Here is a 14,047-nt window from a genome sequence, read left to right on the forward strand (position 1 = left end):
ACAAGTCATAAATGTACATTCACACATCCAAGCACATCCATCCACATTCTTACTATTACATTCACTCACACACACCCCTCATCCCCACTCCCTAACCACTACAAACATGAATACACACATGCATTTACACACACACTCGGTGGGACTTTTCTATATTTCAATTTAGTGTCAAGCTTTCCTTTTTGTCAAAGAAGAAGTCATTTGCTTTGATGTTGTCACTTTAATGAAACTGTCAGATTGCATGAATGCACTTTGCTACAGAGAAAGATATCCAGGGGAATGTCTCACTTTTTATGACATTTTATGCACCTTCTCTATACGCTGACGGTTTGTCTCTCCAGTTTTATCGGATATCCCGTCATTGATTTCACTTCTCTCTGCCTGTTTGCTCTGCTGTGCATTGATCTGGCTTTGAAACTGACTTTTGAAACATGTCAGCACCTGAAACTGACTGTTGCCATCTTCAAAATCTGTTTTCTCAAATCATATTAGTCATATCACAACATCCATTCACTACAGCCACTGGTGCTAACTTCGTATTACGAAGCTAATAGTGGGCTAAAAGTGTTTTTCTTTGGCATTTACCTTGTTTAAAAGGAACACGCATGCACTAACATGATGTCTGAGTCAGTTTTGTAAATAATCGCTGATATTGTGACCTTTCATTGTCAACTACATGATTAGGTCAGCCTGATTGTGATAATATTGTGCCAAATCCAGTCTGATCTGCAATGTAATAGATTCTTGTGCGTTTTCTTTAAAACTTTTATTCACAAAAGGGATAGAGACAAAGAGAGAAGAAATAGTACCTCCATCATATAAAGTGGTACTAAAATGGGGCAAGCATTATTTATGAATTCAAACTCAAATGACCAATTTTGCAGGCCAACCATTTCCTTCAACTCAAGTAAGTATGCCCATGGGCACTGATGTCATTGTCTCGTCTCAAAGGAAAGAACCTCATCTGGTCTAGTGCCGATTATGTGCAGTCAGCAGGAAGTGTGCCACACTGCCAATAGCACTGGCTGGTATCAAAAGTGCCACTTTGTCATTAAATAGATGCAACTCATTCACATTGTCCTTTGAATTGAATTGAATTGAATTGAATTGTTTCACCCGAGTTGGAGAGGGTCACCTCATTTCTTGTTTGTCTTATTTGAGAAGCAAGGCCACAAAATGGGGTCAAAGCCTCTAAATCTGGAAACAAATTTAACAAAGTCATTGTGCATTGTGTTAAAATGAGACTTTACAGTATGCAGCCATACTAGCAGTTCTGTGAGTCAGTCAGTTCGCTAACATGCTCACAGTGACAATGCTAAAATGCTGAAGTTTAGCAAATACAATGTTTATCATGTTCAACATTTCAGTTTAGCGTGTTAGTGTGCTAACATTTGCCAATAAGTATTCAACAAAAAGTAAGGCTGAGGCTAGTGGGAATGTTTTGCAGGTATTTACTCATAAACCATAGACGAAAAGTACCCAATTTCATTGCAATCCACCCAATAATTATTGAGAAATTTATATTTGAAAATATAAATGTCAACTCCATGGTGGCGCTAGATGAAAAGTCAGGGGATCACCTGGACTTTCTGTACACTGTAAAATGTTGTGGGAATCATCTAAAATATTTCAATCTGGACCAGATTTATTATAACAGAGTGGCAACATCTCCATTGACTCTGTAAGGGTGTTTTTTCAGTAATGGCTGACCAGGGAGAGGTTGCAAATACTGGCAGTGAGTAGCAGCAGCACTGTAGGATTGCAGTGTTTTCAACACATTTTTCTAAGGTAAGAGGTTGAATTCAGCCACAATTATGACTTATATTTTTAATTTAGCAATTATTATCACAGGATATTAGTAATATGTTTTACATCATTTCCTTACCATCTACCAGTTTAAGACTGTACAAGTCATGAAAAGTAATTTTTTGTTGGTAAATCTGGATGTTCCCTATGGACAACAATCGCTCTGAATCACCACTTTTTGAACTATTCAAAGCTTAATGAGTCATGTGACTTGCTATGTTTTTGACTTGTCGCTAAACTCTCTCCTATGTGGCTCTGGTCTGGACCAAAGTGGTGGATCAGTCAAGAGACAGATGAACATGATCCCTAGACTTATGTTTCTAGCATGGCTAAGTCACAAAAAAACTAACTGCCCCAGATTTTAGCCTTAGTTTTAAATTTTATTCAGGTACCCAAAAAAGTCAGATTGTCTTTTTCATACATCAGTAATCAGACTGAATAGTTTTGAAACGATTTTAACATATCATACATGAAGATATCTTTGAAAATGTTTTATTTGCCTGAAAAACAGGAGGTTATGCTTATTGAATATGGTCACACTGCTTTTCACAGTTTCAAAACATGATCCATCAGACTGCTGACATGTTATGCAACATAATAATCCACAGTGTCATGTAACACTATCATACCTACAGTACATTGTTAACAAAGTGCAAATGGAATTTCAGTTGCGAACTCCTCTCATTAAATTGGCTTGTGCTACTAGTAAACATCTACAAAACAAATATCCAATAGAGAACCTGCAATATAATATATCATGGGACCAATAAACATAGGAGCGAGTTCATGCGCATAATAAGGTAACCATAATACAGTTGTCACCGTGATCAAAATCAGGGAACTCTACACACTCTCTGTGTGCTGAATTGGATGATCTTGAAGATGCTTCTGTTCTCCTGCATGGATTTCAAGGACCTCTGCTTCTCCAATCCTCTCTGCAAGAGAGCACTCATGTCAGAGTCATACAAAGCCAGTCATTTTACGTTTGCCACGGTTCCATCAGTTTTATTCAGAAAAACTGAAAATGAAAACTTGTTATGTAAGAAGCTTATGTAATTGTTTCCTCTGAATATTGTGGTTCATTCTTATATCTATTGTGAAAACCGCTCTTTCTGGCAGCATCCTGCTTGACATAAATATAGATAATTTGACAATAGACAAACCTTTTCCTATTGTATGGCTTATTTCCACAACAGGGGAAACATTTTGTCCACATTTGGTTATCCATGAATATATAATACAGAAAACGTCAGACTCTGCTGCAGGAAGGCCATGTAAAATCACAGCTTTAAGTAAATGGACTGTATTTGTATAGTGCCTTTCTAGTTTTTCGACCACTCAAAGCGCTTTTTACACTACGAGTCACATGCACGCATTCACACACATTCATACGCTGAATGGGTACAGGGGCTACCATGCAAGGTCCCAACCTGCCCATCAAAGGAATCTAATCATTCACACACTGATGGAACAGGGGTTCAGTATCTTGCCCAAGAACACTCTGACATGTGGACAGGAGGAGCCGGGAATCAAACCGCCAATCTTACAATTAGTGGACGACCCACTCTACCTCCTGAGCCACAGCCACCCCAGTGCAGTGTCATAATTGTAAAATGCACATCAGGAATACACTATAACAGGAATACATAACAACATTTAACAAAGCCAAAGCTGAATTCATATTCCAATACTATGGAGTATAAAAATACCCAATAGCTTTCATTTTCTCCCTCTATAGCATCTGCTTTCAATAATGTAGAGTACAGCTTTTGTGAAAAAGAATAATTGAAAGACATCCAGTCATGAAGGATAATCCAAAACAAATTCACTATAGAGAAAGCACATTTCAAAAAGGAAAAACAAAATTTCAAAACAGGAGATGGCAGATTAATTTTAATGATTTCTAGGACCTCCTTCTCCATCAAAAAGATGTCAAATGAAAAGAATCTATACTGTATATATATTTAATTAATTTAGCTTAAGTGAAATGTGAAGACCATGGGAGGATGCCTGCATTAAAAGGGAAGCAAAAGGAAAAACATGTTCTGGTACAATAATGAAGGGCAAGAGTGCATTAAGAAGAGGAGAAATAGTACATTTAGTTACCTGGTTTATCATTGCTGAAAGTTTGGGTCACTCTGTGTGAGCTATGGAGATAAATGGAGTAAATAATGTTAAACACATTGAGCTTGAACATTTTCTGAACAGAAAAAAAAGCAAATGAAAATTCGAGAGATCACCCAGACCTCGTTCTCTGTGGTTTTCTCCACAGCTGGTTGAATGGTGGACCGTAAGCCGGTGGAGATGCACCAGGATGAAAAGCCTGAAGCTGCTGGAAGTTCTGCTGATGATGGCCTGAGAGGTCCACACCATCCAGAGCATGTTTGATCATCCCCATCACCAGGTCTTTCTCTGAGGGTACATCACATGACATAATACCAAGAGAAGAGTTCAGTGATTCTTATCATCAGCAGCGGTGCAGCCTTCCACCACAGTAATTAAATGCTTTTGCAGTTTTTAATTTAAATAAATGTATTGACTGATGCAATTAAAAAGAAAACTATAAAGTAATTAAATGTATGCTTTAACATTTGAAAACTGAATATGTTAAAGCAGTAGATGAATGAATTATGAGATGGAATATGAAGACACAACAACAAAAGTAAAATTTTAAAAACTCTTCAGAAGTATTTGGCAAATCAGTTCAGAGGTTCTTAATTTCATTCATTATCTAAAAAGTGAAAAATGATATAATTATGGCACAGATAATGATCTTTTTTGTAAACACTTTACCAGTTTTTTCAGTGGCAGTATTTCAATGTTAATTTAATTAACCACTCACCTAATTAACTGAGTGCATTGCATTCTGGAGGCTTCAAGTTTTCACATAACACTTGTGTAAGTTGCATAGTGGATTGTGATGCCCAGAGACATTTTCAGTCATCAGCAGATGAATTTGAACACAGTCTTCTAGTGTCAAACTCTGCACATACATCATTATGCACAGTGAACCTCAAACATCCAAGTGAAGTCACAATAGAGTTGTGAAGTCTGAGTGGCAGCTGGTTTTGGAAGTGTTTTTTACCATTATATATTCCCATTTCAATTAATTCTTTAGATGATATCTTTATTGTTACTTAACATAGAAACTTGGGACTCTCCCGGATGATGTAAGACTTTATTATGGCCAGCAGTTTTAATTATTTCAACTTGGTTTCTCATTTGTCATTTTGGCATGGTGGACAGGTCTTAATACTACAATACCCATGAGCCTCTGCTGCTGTTGCCATGGAGGGGAGGCTAATCAGAGGCGTGAATTTGAGTCATAACAAATTCAAAATGCTTCATTGTTGTAGTTGAGAACAAAACACAATGACATAGTTTTCTTCTTTACCCACAATTGAACCAGAATTTAAAAGTGAATCGATTTAATCTGCAGATTGTTTTCTCAACATTGTAGTTTCTACCCGCTGTTAGCCACGCAAGTAACAGAACTTTAAGCTTAGTGTTTTGATGTTTCTTGATGAAATGCACCTTGAGAGTAGCAGTTAACATCTAACCCGAAGACTTGTACCCACTTATACTAAATCTATGGAGTGTCCCTTTAATGCAATTGTGAGATGTTTTATTGTTAAACACCCCTAACCCTGTATTGAAATATAAGCTTGCTAACAGAGGTAATGATTCAAGACATGCCTGAACTGACAGTCTCCTGCTAACCTTCTGAATAATTCTTATTCTTATCTATGTAATTATAACACTAATGCACAGATATCTCAAAATTACTGATACTACCTTTTTGCATGTAGCATCTAAAATTTCCAAATCTGCTGTTTTTATGCATAAAGTAACTATTTATGTGAAATGGGGGTAACAAAAAACATTTTACCTCTTTGTCCTGCAAGCAGAAGCCACTGCTGGACTGTGGACAGGGAATCTGTCTGCAGGATCTGACAAAGTAGCTCCAATACCTGTCAAGAGAGTAGGACCATGATAACATTAACTTCCAAACCACATACAATCATCTTTAACTTATTAATGAATTTCTCAAGACACACGGTGACAGCTGTGCTGGGGGGGTAATTTCCATCAACCAAAAAGCAAATGCTGCATAACCTTTGGCTAAAGCTGTGCACTCTGGAGAATCCCTGCAGTGATGGAAATTTCTTTTTGATCTGCCAGTAACCCTTCTTCTCTGAAATAAAATATTACATAGCTGTGCCTCATTTCAACCCCAAACTACCCCAAATGACATTTCTGTGCCTGTAGAAGAGCTCAAGATCATTGGAGGAGTATTTCACCATGAGTTCTTGATCATGGAAGAGTTGAGGATACCCCAGGCACTGGGAATGGGATCTGCGCTGGTAAGACTTGGTGGATGGAGGGATGATTCTCCCAGTTACAGCTGAATATTGGGTCTTTCGACGGACAAATTCTTCCTCAGTTTGGTCCTGGAATATATTGACAAAGTTCTAAATTAACAAGAGCCTACAACCAGGCTGTACTTTGAGCTAAATGCTAAAATCAGTCCAACATGTTAACATGTTCAAAATGACAATGCCAACATGCTGATTTTTAGAAGATATAACGTTTACCATTTCCACCATCTTAGTTGAGCATGTTAACTTGTTCACAATTGTTGATTAGCAGTGAGCACAAAGCTGAGGCTGATCAGAATATCAGGTATTTAGGTATGTATAGTTTTGAACCAAAGTACTGGACAGATTCAAAATGTATTATTAAATTTTGTTATTACAATGAATTACTAGTGTAACATGAATGCCTGTACCAAATTTAATGGCAGTCCATCCAATAGTAGTCGAGAAATTTCACTCAAAACCACAAATATTAGCCTCACAGTGGCGCAAAAGGAAAAGTCAAAGTATCACTAAATTCAGTACGTTGGGACCATGGATGTCTGTGCAAAATGTCATGGCAATCCATTTAATAGTTTTTGAGGTTTTTCAGTCATGGGATAAGTGGTAGATCAACTGACCAATAGACCAACATTGCCATCACTTGAGCCACACTGCCAGTGTGGCTAAAATCAAGGCAATTAATTAAAAACAGATGTCAGGAAACATGACATTACTGTGAAAATCATAGATGCAATCACCTCTCAATCACCTCCTTTTCATAGACTCTACCCGGTAAATTGTGATAAAGCTAATACTAAAACATTTTCCTTTAGGCATAGTGGATAAGTGGATTGTTAATCTTATTTAGTTCTTTAATTTCATACCTCAGAAAATGTCTTCAAGAGGTGTCTGCAAGCCCTTGGGTAATTTTTGCCACCACGGCATATCTTAATTTTCAGGTAAATCATCATCTATGCAAAGAGAGTGAATGCAGGCAGAGTATAATATAAATGCTGTGGTTTATTATTGTTTTTACCAGGTTTTGTTGACTACATGTCCAGCATTGCTATTTTGAAATACTTATACTGATATTATTTGTCCCAAAATTTGCTGAATATAATTGAAAATGCAGTTTCAGGCAAACTCATAAATGGGTAAGTATTAATTTATTGCTATTTTAATTTTTTTTAAAGTTGTATGAAATTGTTAAGAAAGCTAAGGGTGAAGATTACTGCGCCATTAGGTAACTCTGGATATGTTTCAAATCACAGCAATTACAGCAACACAACTACCTCTTTTTTGTCCTTTTGTGCTTGAGAAGACAAACTGACTTTGGCAGCCAGTTCTTTAAGTTCATCTCTCCAGGCTTCAGAAAACAGAGCTGTGAAATAAGGAGAAAAATGCTTGAGGCTTAATGGGATTCTTCGAAGGCAGAATTTTGGAAAAGTAAAGAGGAAATTTAGTCGCTATGTGTGTATGAAAGTATACCTGATTTGTGTTTGTTACCGCTGACTCCATAATGATTCTGAGCCAGCGGAAAAGCAAAAGATGAATCAGTGGCTTTTCTGTGGACGTGGCTCTTGAGAAGTGGATGAGGAAATAATGATGAGGTGACAAACCAATCATCTCTCACCATGCAAACAGGCCTACCATTAAGTCCTGTGGGAGAGAGTAAGTCACACTATTCATACAGTAGTTCAAATACATGAAGTGAAGTGCTTCAGAAGTATGGGACAATCAAAGGAATGCCCTGAAGAAATAAAGCCTGTAAAATCCCTGCTGAGACTAAAGGTGACTTCTCAGGGATGAAACCTACTTTTTCTGCCAATAACGCAGCCGTTTCTTTCATGTTCCATATTGCTATTCTAGGTGCCCATACAGCTGCTTGTTAAATATTCAAGGTAACTTCTGAATAATTACTCATCTCAGGAAGGGACGGTTCTGCAGAAATGGCAAAATAAGGACATTATTTTTAAAGCAAAGTTAGTAAGACATTTAATCTAAAATAACTCATTAGATGCAGTCAGAATTAATTAGTACATAAATAGACTCTTGTGTGTCCCAATAAGACACTGGTAAAATGTGGTAATGAGAAAACTACGAGTGAGATTGTCATGCCCTCCACTTCTGCCTCCTCCTCCTCCTAGCCTGCAATGTGTGTATGTCTCTCTCTCTCTCTCTCTCTCTCTCTCTCTCTCTTTCTCTCCCCTTCCTTGTGTCTGTACTTAATTGCAGGCGTGGAAACAGGTGTGCAGGAGTCAGGCAACCAGCTGCTATCCATCATTAGTCCTGCATAAATATCTGGTTCAGCCACCATTTCATCACCAGATCGTAGACTCTGTTACCACGGTCAGTCACACTTCTAGCCCTTCAAGCCTAACTACAGCTCTGTTGCTAATCAACATTGATAATACCCTTTTTTCTCTGTGCCTGCAGTTTTGCCTCCGCCTGACTCTGACTCCTGTCTCCAGCTTTCCTGCCTCGTCGGTGCAGCACAACACCCTGCTCTCGGGGAATCCCTCTGCCTGGCTCCCCTCAGCATTCCCTCTGCCCAGCTTCATGCCAAAGTCTCAGCCCCCGGTTCCAGCTCCTGCCCAAGCCCTTGCCCCAGCCTCCCAGCTACCACCTTGCAATAAACAATCTTCCAAAACTACTCACTGCCTCCTGGCTCAGAGTTCTGCACTTGGGTTCACTGGCCTAGCCCCAGAACAGAGATAGAAAGATCATCTGAGGTGGGCAGTAGACAACTATTTAAAATGTTTTAAGCAATTTAATTTGGTAATTTTGTACTTAAAATTCATATTAACTGATATTTTCTGGCCATTTGGGGCAGCTGAACAAGCTGTAAACATAGCATTAAGATATTGTCAATGTCATGTTAGAGAACAGTTCCCTATTAACACATTCAGCAGATATGAAACAACATTAGCAATCATTTGGAGTCCACTATTAACTCTCCTTTGAGCTCTGTTTGGGTCTCATCACTTCCTGAGAAAAATATTAAATGTTCCTCTTTTTGTGGCTAATTTTTCAACACTGATAAAAGCAGTGAGAGTGAACCAAAATGGGGCCAAAACAATGAGCAGAAAAACACTAAAATGCTCTTAGTCCAGTGTTTTTTTTTCTGTGAAATGCAACTTGTCAGGTCAGATATTAGCAAGCAAAAGTTAGCTTTGTCAGTTGGTTCATTCACCTGGCTTACACAAGTTAGTAGGTGTAAATATTTAATAACAACTAATCTCTACGTCCATTTGTGTGGCGCAACCGTGTTTTACAATAATAATAATAATAATAATAATAATAATAAGGTGTTTTAATATACTTATAAACACTTACATTGTAACAAGTTGTAAATACAAACAGCTGGAGCAACCACCTACAGATTTGTTTTTAGAAAAAAAATATTATATGTATATTTAACCATGCTCCACGTTATAGAGCAGTAATATAAAATATAAATAATACACAATCATAGATGGTATAATTTGATAAATACTAATTGCTCCATCCAGCAGCACAAGAAAAGTAAACTGAAAGTTCACATTGAGCTCCAACAAAATTTTGTAATTATTTGAAAGCAATTTTGAGAACCTAGATGGGAACCAGAGATATCTGCAGACTTCATTTCATCAGAATACTCCTCATTTACTGAAGTCATGTAGTTTGGGGAATCATAAATAAAGGCTCAAAACAACTGCTGACATCTGTACTGTATAAATGGAAGACAAAACACATGAATTTATTGTAATTTAAGGAAACATATTGCAGGACATAATTCAAGTTTCAATTCAACATGTGGGGAAAAAAAGCACATGAAGTTCTTCTGCTGCCCAGAGTGCTGTGACTGCTCTCTCACCTTGAATATGCCTCACTCTGTGTGGATGAGGGTTGTGCCTGGAGAAGAATGAGTGGTGACTCAAGCTACCAAAGCGCGGACTGTTTTTTGTCAGCATCTTGGTAAATTCAGGGGTGAATGGCACTTGATTCATTTGACTGTAGCTCCTCTCTCCTGTCGTCCCACGGCAGTCTGGACTCTGTGCAACCGACATATCTTGGAGTGACAGCTGGAGGTTTTGTCTAAATCTGAAGGAATAAAAGACTGTAAAGTTAAGTCCCTTTATTAAGTGATGTGATAGAAATACAGACACTTTAATATGTTGTGATGGCAGAGTTGTGACAACACATGCTAAAAAAACACTTCAACTAAAACATAATAAGGAGCAAGACAGAGACCACTCAGATTTGATTTACTCCAAAGATAACTCTGCATTTTAGATTTGATCAAGAAAAGTAATTGTGTTCCACCTAGAAAAAAAATCTACAAGAAAAATAAGTTTAGTCTCAAAGAAAAACAACTAAAGAACCACTTTACCTCTGAAAACAGCCTCCAGCTCAAAACCGTTGGTGCTTAATGCTCTGTGTTTCCTTTGTTGCTAGGAAACCTGAACTAAACAAGACACAATGGCATCTGTGCACAACCAGTTAATTTAGACATGATTTGCACATGCCACGCTGCTATAATTGAACTATTCTATGATGTTAAATTAAAGAACTCGACTATGAATCAGTCAAGTGTAAAACTAGTTTCCATTTGCGAGCAGCAGCCATTCTCATTTTTGAAAAGCTTGAAATGAAGTTGAGGGAAGAGAGAAAGGAGTCTATATGAACATCTGTGAGTGACGCACCTTTCACCTCACCACAATATGTAATAGTTTACCAAGGTGCCTCAGCGTCTATGGTGGCATATGGATGTGAATATTAATGTAACTCTGAACCAGAATGAATAATCTTTTAAGGATCCTGCTCCATCTGGCTTGTGTCATCCATGGTTCTTTGTTAAAGCTCAGTTGACATTTTTCAGTCTAGAAGGGGTGATGCTTTACAAAACAATGTAATATGTACGTAATGAGGAAGTGCTTACTAATTACTGTGACATTTACCTGAGTCAGAGATAACCAGGAATGACCCATATATATATAAAGTGATCAGTATGCGGATCCATTCATTAAGGGCTGATAAGGGAAACATGATAAAACAACATCCATAATTGTATCTGATTTCATAGTAGAGCACTTTTCTTTTTATTCTTGCCCTGTTCAATACATGAGGCATTCCGCATTAGCAGCTTTTCAATAAAGTTTATAAAAGATTTTATTCATTTTCACTCATTTGTTTCTCAGGGTCAACTTCAACATCAAACTACAGTGGGCGCAGGTCTCTGCTTTCATTTGTCGCGTGGGATGTTTAAGTCACTGTGAGTCAGGTGCAATCTTTGATCGGGTATTGTTAATGAAATATTTACAGTGAAAGGCTTGCAAATGAATGCTGTTTACATAACCATGTCTCTACCTTTATGCAGAATGCCAGTTTCAAGTTTCAAGGTCTTTATAGTAACATCTCATTACACAAATAAAAGAGAGTAATGCAGTAATGCATCGATCATGCAGTAAGGGGAAAAACAAATATTTAAAATAGTAAAAGCAATAGTGATAGAGTATAAAACATATGAGCGTATGTATGTATTTTAAGTGTGGTGTGCATATGTCCTACCTGTAATATATAAATAAATATCTATATGTGTATATTATATGTGTATGTACAAATATATGTGCTTATGTATGAGAGTGTGTGTTTATGTGTATGTACATAATGTATATGTGTGCTGTGTGTGTGTGTCTGCTGACTCACTACTTGATGTCGGCCTGTCAGGAAGTCCAGGATCAGTTTGAATTCAGTCAGTTATTACAATGGACTCCAACTTTCACCGCAGATATACTTATAAAAATGTCTTAAATTACTAATGCAGCATAATCCACCTCTCTGCTGTCAACCAAACTGTTGTATTTTTGCCAAAATACTGCCATTCTTCAAGCTCAAAAGATCAGCTAGAAGTAGAATACCCTCTTTTAATTGGTTGAGAGGTTTGACAAATCTACTGTAGCTCGCTAGTGTGAGCCAGGGTAGTGCTACTTGCCAATAAACAAGCCAAAGTCCAATTAAAATAAAATTAAATAAACCCTAAAAAATTAGCAGTAAAATATGAGCAATGCAGAGTAGCAACATTATGATCAGTGCACACATTGTAGTGATATTAAAGTAGATTCTGGATGTATTCTTAAAAAAAAAGGATTTTTTCATGATTTATGTAATGATTCATTATTTTGGGCCGTTAGTAACATTAAGCTTGGTAGCTTTTGACAATGTAGCCTGAATCCCTGTAAAATATGTTTCTGGCTAAATGGGTTTCCTAGGACACTGATGTGTTAAAAAAAAAAACAAATAATACTGTGTGCAGGACGTATTATCCCAAGATTAAATTAATAGATGACAAAAGCATGTTTATAAGAGTGCATCCATTTATGGTAATAAACTTGGCCATTAGTCACAAACACAGCTGAATGGGCTTATCAGTTTGTTTTTGTAGTGAGTCGAATAGTTTCGATATTCCTGCAGATCTGTCTGGAACACCAGACCAGCTGGCTGTGACAGAATTGGCAGAAAACATGCATTAAGGAAGTGGGTCACATCTTCACAATGCTTTCTCCAATCATGATCAAAATTACACAGTGGGGAAGAGTCTTTGTAGTACCTGTGTGCAGTGTTTGCTTGATGTCTTTTTGCTTAGTTCCCCCTAATTACCTCTCACAACTACACATTTTGTTGTTGAGGTATACAGTATGTCCTCAATTTCCTGTGAGGCAGTAAATCAGTGACTTAAAACTTTGCATATTTTTATACTCAGCATAAGTGTTTTTGAAAAAAGTCCATATTAATGGTCTCTATTAGAGGCACTATAATTCAAATTTTAAATATTTAGGCATGTGTAGGTGTACATTTTCCACCAACCACTGCAAAGACCATTTAAATTCCTGCATCCAGTAACTCGGGCTTGGCCATATATTCCAATGACCATAATTATTGTGCCTTATTTTCTCAACAAAATTGAAATGGATTTTTCCCCCTTTAAAACAAAGAATTACAAAAATGTCTTTTAATTGTCAAAGTCTCCATTGAAACACTATTACTGCTATTACAAAAAAAATAATCACAGTGATTCCTGGCAGCAGTGCCTCTGTCTCGGTCGGGCTAGGGACTAAGAAAGCCGTATTTTCTGGTGGGAAGCTGGTGAGGGATCATGTTGTCACAGGGGCGGCCTGTGGCATAGGTCACATAGGCAGTGGCCTAGGGTGCCAAGTGAGTGGGACGTTTTGTTTTCTGTTTAAAATAAAAACATATCTGTCAATATTTAGGTCTGACAATACAATTTTCTTTCAGCAGGGTCAATCACACTAATAACATTTATAATAGCTTTTTAAAATTTAGATGAAAATTCAATTTAAAACCCTGCCTAGGGCACCAACATGGTCTGGGCTGTCTTGTCCCTAGTGTGGCCAGTTTTAGCACATCCACATCCTGAAATAATCCAACACTTTTTGACCACAACCATCTATCTGTGACCTGAAGTTAGTTGCCTAACCATAACCATATCTTAACCATAGTTTATTTGCCACAACAACGCTCTTTCCTGAACTTTAATAATAACATAGCATGCACAGATATCAGTGAGAAATGTATTTTTTAAAAGCTGGCACTTAATGTTTAACAAAATTCTAACGCCATGCTAGCAACACTGAGGCTGTACTGAGATCAGTGGTTCTCAAACTTTTTCACATCAAGGACCCCTAAACTTTTGATAAGATTTTGTCCCAGGGTCCCCCATCTGATAAGATTTTTGCTTTTAGATGTTTTATTACAGAAAGTGTATGAAACCCAAGACCAAAACAGTCATACATTCTGTCATTGTTTTACTTATGGATGGAATTATAGTAAAAATTAATTATTCCCCATTTTGCTTGGGACGCCCTGGAACCCCCTCAAGGACC

General features: G+C 37.4%; 1 protein-coding gene across 2 annotated transcripts in view; it reads right to left on the bottom strand.

Annotated features, from left to right (window-relative positions):
• Positions 1-2,178: 2,178 nt before the first annotated feature.
• Positions 2,179-14,047, bottom strand: part of tbata (thymus, brain and testes associated) — a 29,425-nt gene continuing 17,556 nt past the window's right edge. Inside the window, exons 1-9 of one of the 2 annotated variants that reach the window (XM_042398030.1) lie at positions 10,537-10,582; positions 10,021-10,247; positions 7,653-7,823; positions 7,457-7,545; positions 6,108-6,257; positions 5,696-5,777; positions 4,053-4,218; positions 3,913-3,953; positions 2,179-2,741 (exon numbers count right to left, since the gene is read on the bottom strand). In XM_042398030.1, the coding sequence (XP_042253964.1) occupies positions 2,650-2,741; positions 3,913-3,953; positions 4,053-4,218; positions 5,696-5,777; positions 6,108-6,257; positions 7,457-7,545; positions 7,653-7,823; positions 10,021-10,213 (984 nt within the window). In that variant the 5' untranslated portion in view covers positions 10,214-10,247; positions 10,537-10,582 and the 3' untranslated portion in view covers positions 2,179-2,649. Of the gene's footprint in view, positions 2,742-3,912; positions 3,954-4,052; positions 4,219-5,695; positions 5,778-6,107; positions 6,258-7,456; positions 7,546-7,652; positions 7,824-10,020; positions 10,248-10,536; positions 10,583-14,047 lie in introns of those variants that run through there. The other variant, XM_042398031.1, reaches the window with a different exon arrangement.

Source organism: Thunnus maccoyii, chromosome 20, assembly GCF_910596095.1.
Source record: "Thunnus maccoyii chromosome 20, fThuMac1.1, whole genome shotgun sequence".
NCBI classification, from domain to species: Eukaryota; Metazoa; Chordata; class Actinopteri; order Scombriformes; family Scombridae; genus Thunnus; species Thunnus maccoyii.